We start from the raw sequence: 12,353 nt of genomic DNA, 5'->3' as shown, positions 1-12,353 counted from the left end.
GTGTGTAATTTTTCGTTAAATAAAAGCTTAAATTGGTAAATTTCAATCAACGATGGTAGATGCTTTCTTAAAATCTTAATTTCCCTTCAAATTGTAATATTTTATGCCGCATAAATCTGCGGTTATCAAAAATTTATCGCTGTCAAAAAAGATTTCATTTCACACAGCAGATTGGGAAAACTGTCTCACCATAGTAAAAATATTATTCAACAGCTTTCCCCATAGAACTTTGTCACCGATTCACACACACCCTTCATATGATTTTAAAATGCTTGAAATCGTCAGAAAAAATTCATTACCGATGAATTGACACGATGATTTTACCTTGTAATTTTTGTATCATGATCAGCGTTGGCGTTTTGATACAATTGTATAATTTTTGATCCTTTTTTCTTCTAAATTTTTAGATTTGATACTTTGATACTTTTTGTTCACAAATGCCCCATTTTGATACTTTTGGTTGGCAGAAATGATTTTTGAAAACTATGAATAATATTACTTGTTAAAAGGGAAAAAATGTTTTCTTGTTATTTAAAGTCCCAAACTTTTATATGTAGATATTTATAAGTTTGATTTGGTAACTCTTATAAGGGAAATAAAACCCGGAATTTCCTCGCACACGAAACTGTTATAGAGCCCCTAAACAACACAAAAACATTGCGCAATATGGGGCTTACGTCGGTTGTTTGTGTGGTGTATGGGGTTGGTTTTACTAAATTGCACATTTATTGCGCTAAAATTAAAATAATTTTGATATTTTGCTCATGCTTGTGTTATTGTACAATAATTTGTCTTGCGTATGGGGACAAATGCGCAATTTCTAGTCTAGCTTTGATTAGGTGTCCAGATCGTGCTCTAAAATATGGATAGAAGCGTGAAAATAAACAAAATTTTGTTAATATTCTTTTTTTTGAGTTTTAAAGCTGAAGTTATAAAAATATACAACGCACATTCATATTTCTTGCAGATATTTACTTGACCAACGTTTCTCCAAAATAAGGTCTGCGCAATTTTATTGTGTAGTAATTTCCACAATATTGACTTGTTCAAGTCTCGGGTTGCGCGATGATTTTGTGTGGTTTTAGAGCCCTGTAAGTTTGTTTTTCTTTATGCAAATAAGCATACAGATTCTCAGTTTTTGTTGAAACAAGTAATATAAAATTGTATTTATTATTTGTTTTTCAAATAAAAGTTAAAAAAATAACAGTTGTGTTTACTTTACTTTTGATACCTTTTCCGCTTGGCAACTGATACCTACTATTTTCTCAGCGCTGATCATGATACTCCCATTCCTGTTCTCCAATTAGCACCTTTTGTGCATCCGTGTCAAATCAAAAAGTGCTTCCAATTGGAACGGCGCCGCTTAAACGCAACCCTGCGCATTTTGACAACTAAAAAGGAGCAACAGTAGCGGCGGTGCGACAAGGAAAAAAATGTAGATTTCGTGAAGGCTTTAATTTGTGAAAAAATACCTGCAAATAAGTGTAAAATCAAGTGAAAAGTGTGCCTCACTCTTCGGTAAGCATCTTCCAAAAGAAAAAACATAATTTAACTGCACACAATATAAAGTAAAGTCTGCGTGAAAAATTCGTCGAAAGTCCAGAAGAGGAATTTGGCGAAGTTGCATTGTCTACCCATTTTACCACAACTCATCTCATCTATACCTCGTCCGCCGTTGTCTTCGTTAATTGTGTTGTGTGTTCCTCTGATTCTGCGTTTGCCTTTGGTGAGGAAATTAGCCTTCTTCATCATCCCATCAGCGATATATAGAAGTTGAAAAACAATTTGCTATAAACATTTAAAAGTGCACAAAAGAAAAAACAAAAAAGCCCAATATTAAAAGCTATAGAAGGGTAGACGTCAATAGAAGCAGAAAATAAATCGTAAAAAAATCAGAAATAAAAGTTAAAAATAAAAGATAAAGACAGTAGAAAAAAGAACAATTTGTGCGGGGTGTTAGCGGCCGCCTGTCGAGTGCCAAAGTGGAAGAAACACACAAAGAAAAAAAATACAAGAGCAGAACGAAGAAGGGAAACATAAGACATAATTTTGACAGGTAAGAATGTGGACAACATAAGAGAATCACATTTTTACGAATATTTCCATTTCCCCTTCATCATTTGCTCCATTGTGAGAATGATTGGAAAATTGAAAAATAAATAATATTTTTTCACGTTCACTTTCACGTCTGACGTATTGACAAATTTTTTGTTCATTTCTGGTTCATAGTGAGGGATTTAGCAAAAGGTCGCCGTGTAGCCAAAGATACAGCAAATCGCAGCGACGACGAAGTGTTGGAACGAAAAAGTGCGGTTGCGGGGCGCTGTAAAATTGAATTTAAAGCGTAATTGTGACGAGAAAATGGAAATCGAGCCCGACCAATCGATAGAGGCAATGGACACACAAGAGGTCGAAATAATCACAAGCGACCTGCAACATCAGCAACAACAACTAAATAAGCTCCATTTGCCAGCAGCACAGCTGCCTAACGAGAACGGCAACGTACCGCCGCAGCAACTACTCGCCGACACCACTTCGCCATACGCCAACGAACAGGAGATGACGTCCGTCGACGATCCCAAGGACGATCAGTTTCGGTCAGAAGCGACATTTTCGTACACGGTCGAGAATATTTCACAGCTAAAGCAACAACATCTCTCCCCTCCTGTATATGTACGCATGTTACCATGGAAAATCATGGTTATTCCGAATGATCGTGCACTAGGTTTCTTCCTTCAGTGTAATGGTGAAAATGAATCGCCTACATGGTCGTGCAATGCTATCGCCGAGCTGCGGTTAAAATGCCACAAACCAGATGCACTACCATTTACACGCGCGCGCATAAAGCATCTCTTTTACTCCAAAGAGAATGATTATGGCTACTCAAACTTTATTACGTGGACAGAATTACAGGATCCAGATAAGTGTTATGTACACGATGGCGCTATTACATTGGAGGTTCACGTTGTGGCAGACGCACCACACGGTGTGCTTTGGGACTCCAAAAAACACACCGGCTATGTGGGACTTAAAAATCAGGGAGCAACGTGCTATATGAATTCGCTGCTTCAAACACTCTATTTCACCAACCAGCTGCGACGTGCTGTATATAAAATACCGACTGAGGCTGACGATAGCACAAAGTCAGTAGGCTTATCACTACAGCGCGTCTTCCATGATCTACAATTTGGCGATCGCCCAGTGGGAACTAAAAAGCTCACCAAGTCTTTTGGGTGGGAAACACTCGACTCGTTCATGCAGCATGATGTGCAGGAATTTCTGCGAGTATTACTCGATAAACTAGAGTCGAAAATGAAGGGCACTTGCTTGGAAGGCACCATACCAGGTTTATTCGAAGGAAAGATGTCTTCATACATAAAATGCAAGAACGTTGACTACAATAGTACACGTTATGAGACCTTCTACGATATACAGTTGAATATTAAGGATAAAAAGAATATCTACGACTCGTTCAAGGACTACATCGCCTCGGAAACACTTGAGGGTGATAATAAGTACGATGCGGGTGTGCATGGCCTCCAGGTGAGTTAGAAACAAAATATATATTATAAAGTAAACAGTTTAATGTTGCTGGACTTCCATCGCGTGAATGTTTAAATTTTTGGGTCTATCAACAAAAAATTAAATTTTCATTTTCATTCAAGTGTAAGCTTGAGAAGAATTTTATCATAATTGTTATTTTGAATGATTTTAAAATGTTTAAATCCAACACAATCTTTTCGATTTAAATTTGCTTCATTTAGGAGGCCAGCAAGGGTGTAATCTTCACTGCATTTCCCCCCGTGTTGCATTTGCATTTAATGCGATTCCAATATGATCCCATAACAGATAGTTCCATCAAATATAATGACCGTTTCGAGTTTTACGATCGCATAAACTTGGACGAGTATTTAGCCGAGAAAGAGAAGACACCTGCCGAGTATGTTTTGCATGCAGTGCTCGTTCATTCGGGCGATAACCATGGTGGCCACTATGTGGTCTTCATAAATCCGAAAGCGGATGGTAAATGGTTTAAATTCGACGATGATGTCGTCTCCAGTTGTCGTCGCGCCGAAGCCATTGAACAGAATTATGGCGGAAACGATGATGAAATATCGTTTCATGCTAAGTGTAGCAACGCATACATGTTAGTCTACATCCGTAAGTCGGAGTTGGAACGCGTGCTCAGCGATATACCCGAGCATGATATACCCAGTGAATTAGTAGAGCGTCTAGAATTGGAAAAACGAATTGAGATGGCTCGGCGCAAAGAACGCAGCGAGGCAAACTTATATGTCTCCATTCATGTCATACTGGAGGAGTATTTTGAAGCGCAACAAAAGCGGCGTCTTTTCGATTTGGATAAAGTGCACCAACGCCTATTCAAATTGAAACAAACACAAACCGTCGAGGAGATGATGGACGCGTTCGTAAAATCATTCGGTGTACCAAAAGACCGTATGCGAGTTTGGATAATGTTTGCGGCACAATCGCAGAAGTTTCTGTACTTCGATTTCCAGCGCGAGGCATTGCGCCCGATTGAACAAATTGCCACTGCACAGAAACCATGGGTGATTTTCCTCGAATTGGCGTCACCGCTTGTACCTGGTCGTCCGCTTCCACCGTTCGATCCCAAACAAGAAGTGCTGCTATTCTTCAAGTATTACGATGCTTGTAATAAACGGTTAAATTATATTGGTTGTTCACAACAGCCACTGAGTCGGCGTTTAAGTGAACTTGTGCCTGAAGTGAATGCACATCTGGGCTTCGAGCTGGACACAGAATTGACGGTTTTCGATGAGTGCAACGACAAGAAAATTGCCAATATCAATGAACCGCTAGAGAATGTGCTGTATTTGCATCAGGACAATCTGCAGGGTTACATATTAATTTTTGAAAAGGAGCATGTGGACGTAAAATTAGATTTGCCGACCGTAGAGGATTACTTCTTGGATTTAGTATATAGAGTAGAAATCACATTCTGTGATAAATGCAACCCCAATGAACCGGAAATCGTACTGGAACTCTCTAATCGCTACAATTATGATCAAATGGCACAAGCGGTCGCCGAGCGACTCAATACCGATCCAAACAAATTGCAGTTCTTTATGTGTGCCAGCAGCTATAAGGAGACACCTGGAAATGCCGTTCCATATACCTTCAAAGTGAGTAAATAATGTGAATATATCATCTACATACATACATACATATACATACATTTGCTGCAAGAGTGTCATAATCCAAAAAAAATAAAAATAAAATAAAAATTTAGTTGAATGCAGCTACCATTTTAAGTAACGACTACAAGTTTGAAGTTTTCGTGCACTCGATTAAAATACCTTTTATCATTTCTATATTTGGGTCGTCCCGTTTACGTAGACCCGACAGTCGTGGGAACGTAATTTTCATAATATGTAAGTAATCCTCCGGACTCATATTTGGGATTTACAAAGTTACTCATTCCCTTCAATCCTATTCAAAGCCTAAGAGGATTTTGCTCAGAGATCACAAACAAATTTCTGTTTCTGATATTAATTTACATTGAGATTAATTTTTTGTAGAACAAGAAAACCCCTTACTTTTTTTATTTTTAGACATTGGTAATATAATGGTTTTAGAATGTAATCCTTTGTTATTGTTCGTAGGATATCATCATTTTTTTTATGACATCGCCTTCTACGTGTTTTATTTTTCGGTTTTCTTCGTATTTGTGATTCGTCCTGTTTTTCCTATAACTTAAGAGATTAATTCAAGAATGTTTTAGTTTTTCGAAATTTGTCGTTTGGTTTTTTACGGATATTTTTTCACATTTCGGTATTTTTTCAGGACTATAGGAATTCTTCATGTTTTATTTTTCGTAACTTTTCGGATATTTTTGGATGCGCCTTGGGAAATACCCATATATAGAAAAATTTGGCTGACAATTACTTGTAGATTATTTATTTTTTTATTATTAAATCATGCTCAACTTCATACCTTTCGTTAATATATTTCCACATATTTTGCAGGGAACTGTTAAGGATCTAGTCGCATACTGCAAGCAGAGCGCATCTAAAAAGCTCTTCTATCAAAGACTGTCCCTCAGCATTCACGAACTCGACAATAAGAAACAATTCAAATGCATTTGGGTCTCAAATGACCTTAAGGAAGAGAAAGAGCTTGTGTTGTACCCCAATAAGAATGAGAATGTCAAAGGCCTGTTAGACGAGGCTGCCAAAAAGATACAATTCGCTGAAAATAGTCGTAAAAAGTTGCGATTGCTTAAAGTAGCTAATCACAAAATAGCAACCATATACAAAGAAGACACACCGCTGGAATCGCTACAAAAGTCTAACGAAGCGCTGACGACACAAAGCGCACAGAAGACTTTCCGCATAGAGGAAGTGCCTGCCGAAGACATGCAACTGGCCGAGAATGAGACGCTCGTGCCCGTGGCACACTACAGCAAAGAGGTCTACAACTCATTTGGTGTGCCATTCTTGATCAAGGCGAAACATAACGAACCATACGGTGCGCTCAAGCAACGCATACAGAAGCGTCTCAACGTGCCCGACAAGGAATGGGAGAATTATAAGTTTGCTGTCATTACGATGGGGCACCCGAACGACGTCAACGACAATACACCCGTCGATTTGGAGATATATCGCTCTTGGACCAATGCACATTTGCCTTACTTTGGACTCGATCACATAAACAAATCCAGAAAGCGAACATCCTTAAATTTCTCTGAGAAAGCGATTAAGATTTACAATTAAATAAGAGTGTAATTTGCGAAAAACAACAAACATAACAAATAATGAAACTCATTGTGGGATCGATAATGTGTGCGTGCAAAAAAAATTAAATAAACCAAGAGAAGTAGAATTGCTAAAATAAAGCAAACTTTGCGCAGCGATGCTATATAAAGAGAGAGAGAGAGAGTAATGATAACTGGCAAATTTTAAATTGGGCTTTATAACTAAGAAGACAAGTTTAAATTATAGCACGATAAACGATAAATAAAAACAAAAACAAAAAACGTTGCTAAAGTATGTCCTGTTCTTATGTTTACATGCTGCAGACACGCCGAAACAAATAACACAAAAATACAACTACACAATCAGCATTCGCTAAAGCAACAGCAACAAGAAAATCATGAGCAGTCAAAAATGTGAAGCAAGCAAACATCAACCAACCAACCAACCAATTTGTCAATCGGCCAACTAACCATCCAACCAGGCAACAGCAACAAATAATTGTAAATGCAAACAAAAAAAATCAAAGCAGGAAATCAACCAAGTGCAACAAAAGTCATAGAGTGTTTGTAAATTGCTGAATGTGTTAAAAACGCTTCGCCTGTAAATCATTCACACAGTTCTCAATCAACACACCCACACCACAAACCAGATTACGCATGAGTAATAAAACAAATAGAAACACACAGAAAACACTTTAACAAAACAAGAAAGCCCGAACTTTAAAATTAAACTAAAATAAAATTATTAAATTTAAAATGTACTACTTTAAAATATATATAAAATATTTAAAAGCACTTAGGCGTACGATTGTAAAAAAAAAAAAAAAACGAAAAAAATCCGAAAAAAATTTAACATGCCATGAGCTTTAAGTGATTCTTAAACGCTACCGATGGTTGCTCCGTCGGCAATTGGCTGGCTGGAAAGAACAAAAAATCTACGTGAAACGTACGATGTTGGGCAGGAATTAGATTTCTTGGCGAAATTAGCGGCTTTTTATTCGAACTCAATTAGTAGATGTTCGGTGCATTTCAGCTGTGACTGGCTGCATACAGCATACCTCTCTACCTGATCAATTCGAAAGAGATTTTACTTACTCCGCATCGAGAGCATGAACCGCATGAACGGCCTACCGCGCAATGTCGCTGAAAGAGGAGAAAGCAACAGCAGTAACAGCAACAACAACATGGAAACGCATTGAATGCAAGTAGTGTAATTTGAAATATACATATACACACAAACATACATATATACATACATTTATTAAAAAAAAGAAATTGAGATATACATAAACTAAATCTAACAAAACAAACCGAAATTATCATGATGATTTTTAGATTACATACATACATATATACGAGATAAAGTTTATATACATATGTACATACATATATGCATATATATGTGTATATTAATAGGATTTTAATAACTTCCATGCCACACACACAAAAAAACAAAAGCGAAATCTCGTACGTGCTGTTACATATACCTTTACTACCTAGGCATACGAACTCATGCGCGCGTGTGCTCCAAATGCAAGATGGTTTTGTGTGCGAAGAATTGTGGCAGCGGGCGAGCAGATTCATGCTTCTTGTAAGCGACAGTTGCAGTGAGGACCTCGATCACCTATAGTTTTTTTTTTTAATTTCCCGCGAAATAACATATTTTTGGTTAGTTCTATTTGTTTTTCAAATTTGTTAAAGCTGACCTGCGTTATAAAAAAATGCAAAATGTTTAAACATACATACATATCGTTAACAGTTAAAAAATTATTATTTTTTTGTAGGTATGTTACCGCATTTTTGCATCGGAAAGGTGGTCCCATACTAATTTTGTTTAGATCCGATAATTGGATCGTGAAGAAATTAACGATTATCTTAAATTTTTATGTGAGAATTGAAGTCGGTTTTGTTTTTTTGCTTAAAAACTACTTGTTAACCGACTTCAAAGAAAGGAGGAGGTTATCAGTTCATCGGAATATTTTTCTTAAATTTTACAATTTTTGCGAGGTCATGTAGTGTTCCAATAAAAATAAATATGGTAACACGGTGTAACAAAATCAAGAAAATTGCACGAAGTTTATAAGAGTGAATTTCGTAGGCATGGTTGTGTTATTTACAAAACGGTGTTTATACAAACTTCTCAACATCCCGAAATTCTGAACATATGCATAAGAAAACATTTTCGTATGACCACTCGTCCTAACAGTTATTGGCAGCATAAATTTAAATTTGGGCTAAAATGAAGGGTGCTCGAAGTTATAAAAAATAATTAACAGCAGTTTACAAAGAAAATGCGAAAATGTTTGAAGTAATTTGAAAATTACGCCGATTGTTCTTAATTTTTTCCTATTATGAATTTTGCAAAATTTTATTAGACATTTTTTTTTACTTTAAGTCCAGAAAATAATAATTGATGAAATGCAAATCGATAATTTTTTTCTAAAACTACATGCTTTGAAATCAGATATTATAACTGTAACTAAATACCTAAAGCTGGAAATTCTTAGGGCCAGTTTTTCAGTGCACGGTTGTGGATTAAACTTAGTTTAAACGCTCGAGCTGGCTTTTTAAAACCAAGATTAGCCAATCAAATGCTAGCCAGCTGTTCAATATAAACGTAGTTTACGTGATCTAAGTTTAAACTGTCACTGAAAAACTGACCCTTAGTAGGGAAAATTCAACCTTATAGTTCATATCTACCAAGCCTTAACTGCAGTCTATGCCTATTGGGGAAAAAGGTATAACAACTCGAAGGGAGTAATTGCTCATATTAAGTAAAAGCAAACGAAAACAAAAATAAGTCACTTGTTTTGGAAATGAGTTTTTTAATATTCCGTTAACTTTGCCTAATCAAAACTCTTACGTAATGCCAGCGATAAAATACACCCACTAGAAAAATTATTTTAACTAATTTAAAAAAAAAAATAAAGTTAGTTATATAATAGGAACTATTTAAATTTCCGTTACAAAACAAATTTTTAAAATTTTGTGCATTTCTTTAGCATTAAAAATTTAATTTTTTGGCGTATTTTTAGGCAGAGTAGAAATCACAATATTGATGCGCAGAGTTTTGTGACTTTGTTGGAATATAACATATTTTGGTTCTGACGGTGTTGTGCATTTTCTTCTATATATGCATACATGTATGTATGTATGTAAGAAACTGCGTGATACAGTCAGCAAAAAATCATCAAAAATCTACGTATTTTCTAAGCATGAACAGGTTACAAAAACATTCTAAAAACTGCGACAAAAAAGTTTAAAAGTTTGCTGAAAATTTTGCAAATTTTTCTAAATTGTAAACAAAGTTTGAAACCGAAATTTAAGTGGTTTATATTATAGAATGAGCTAATTTTTTGTACAAAAAAAATGTACGAAATTTTTTATAAATAAAGAAAACATGAATATTTCGAAAGAATCTCTGTCCGGAAACTTTTTAGTGGGTGTATATCCCCAATAAGCGATGTTTTGACTTTTTTTGAGTATCAAAAATATTTATGCTATCGAAACATAAGTTATTCTTATACGCAATTTCGAAATAATTTTTTCTCATAAAAAACTATGACGAAATTGGGCGTTAAATAGTACACGTGTCATTACGTTGATAATTATAGTCATTAAATCTGTTTTCTCAACATTATTTTTTGCCACTTTAATGCGTAGTGATAATTCGGTAATTAATTGAAAATTTTTGGATCAAATTTGATTGTTTTATCTAAACCGCTGAACGGAAAAACAATACTATATCAAAAATTAATTAATATTTATTTGGCATACTTACTTATTGCAGCGTATTTATGTAGCTATTTCTATAACTATAAAGTTACTTTATATCGCGTTTATATGTATGTATCTAATATTGATAGCATTTCGCCGCTTGTAAAGTATTCTACTTCTTATTAAATTGCAATGTTTATTGCAAGTTTAACTGTTTTCTCCGAAAGCGGTTTCATCCTGTTTCTAACGAATATTTTTGCCAGTAAGAAATTTTTATATTTGCATTCATCAAAATTGAAAACACCATTTTTCTTCAATTTCGCCCAAATTGAGACTCGCACAAAATTTCAAACTGTTTTTTTTTTTATGCGTAAAATGAGAATCGTATCGCAATTTTTGAGCTGATATATGAATAAATACAATAGATCTCTGGGTTGGAGTGCAAAGCTCATTAACATATATAAAATATATGTATGTAAACCTATTGATAGGTAAATTTTCTTCTATTGGTTTCCTAAAAGTTTAAGTTAGTTTTAGATTAAGTCTGTCCCAGTCGGGTACGAATTGCTTACAGCCTTTTGCAGATGTAAACATTTTCATTTTCAATTTTCATTTAGATATTTACAATTTATGAGGACACAATAAAACTTAATTAAGGAACTTAGCAGAGTTTCCTTAATAAAAAAAAAAATAGGTTAGCTTTAATGTTGTTCTCCTGTATAATTTTCATCCCGTTTTATTGTTCGCAAATTTTCAAATACAATTTTTTTTTCCAAATGAACCCCGACAATTTGGCTGAAAAATTCCAATACAAATTGTAAATAGCTTAAACTCGTGCTCAAAATATTACAATTGCTATTTTTATAGTTCTTTTTTTAATATTTGCGATTGGTATATTTGGGTCTTTACTATGAGCTCAAAATGTTTGGGTGGCTGGACTTGACACTATGGGTGCGCAATGGAAAAAAGTCGAATATTTACATGTTGCAATTCCATTTCACTAAACTATAAATCGATGTATTCTTTGGATTTTTTTATTTTAATTAATTGAAAGTAAATGTTTTCAAGAAGTTAAACAACAATAATTTTTTTACTTGTGATAAGTTCGTGGTTTTACTTTTCAAACAGCTGAAAATTAATTATCTTATACCATAAAAAATAATATCATTAAAAATAATAAATTTATAAAAAACAAAGACGAATGCAATTTAAGTATAACTACTATAAAACAAAAATTTATTATGCATATGTATGTGTGTGTAAAAATGATTACAATCACGACAAATAAACACAAAATTAAACTAGTAAAGCCGTAAAAAGAGAATATTCGAGGAGTAAACGAGTTAAAAGTGTACTCATCAATGGGAGGGTACTGCGCCTATAGCTGCTTTTGAACTTAGCATTTGCACTAAGAGTGATAAGGATTATCGAAGGAAAAAGGATATGCCATTGTCAGCATGTCCCGATGCTCCTCTTATCACAGATCGATGCGATCTGGATGAGGCCTCTTATAACAGAAAAAAAAACAAATATATATATTTGCAAAAATTTCTATTTTTTATTGGTAATACTACAAAAAAAAAACATAAAAATATAATTTGTAAACTTTGTGCAAAACTCAGGAAAATTCAATGAATTTTGATGGATTTTTATTTTTTTTATTTTTTGTTTGAGTATGCAGTTTTGTAGCCCATTAAATTCTAGTATAATAAAGAGTCACTTGAAGTAGTTAGGACTTGCCGTTAACTTACAAAAATAAGATTTTCAAAACACTTTGAATGGAAAAATGCGTAACAACTACGAAAAAAATTCCTAATCAACCCGATTGTTTTAGCAACTTCAAATTTGCATTTTATAATACCAAAATTGAATGGGCTACGAAACTGCATACTCAAAAAAT

At 34.6% G+C, this 12,353-nt stretch overlaps 1 protein-coding gene across 2 annotated transcripts; it reads left to right on the top strand.

Annotated features, from left to right (window-relative positions):
• The first annotated feature begins 1,383 nt into the window (after positions 1 to 1,383).
• LOC118733611 (ubiquitin carboxyl-terminal hydrolase 7) lies at positions 1,384 to 7,689 on the top strand. Of its 2 annotated transcripts, XM_036463072.1 has the most exons (4): positions 1,384 to 2,056; positions 2,230 to 3,543; positions 3,765 to 5,165; positions 6,009 to 7,689. In XM_036463072.1, exons 2-4 carry the CDS (start codon positions 2,362 to 2,364, stop codon positions 6,753 to 6,755), a joined length of 3,330 nt encoding a protein of 1,109 aa, XP_036318965.1. In that variant the 5' UTR covers positions 1,384 to 2,056; positions 2,230 to 2,361; the 3' UTR covers positions 6,756 to 7,689. The 2 variants fall into 2 exon arrangements, with proteins under 2 accessions (XP_036318965.1, XP_036318966.1); XM_036463073.1 differs by lacking the exon at positions 1,384 to 2,056 and having other exon boundaries at positions 2,081 to 3,543.
• Positions 7,690 to 12,353: the final 4,664 nt, after the last annotated feature.

Source organism: Rhagoletis pomonella, unplaced genomic scaffold (assembly GCF_013731165.1).
Source record: "Rhagoletis pomonella isolate Grant_MI unplaced genomic scaffold, Rhpom_1.0 Rhpom_scaffold_00002, whole genome shotgun sequence".
NCBI lineage: Eukaryota > Metazoa > Arthropoda > Insecta > Diptera > Tephritidae > Rhagoletis > Rhagoletis pomonella.
This window is presented reverse-complemented; position numbering and strand designations above follow the sequence as displayed.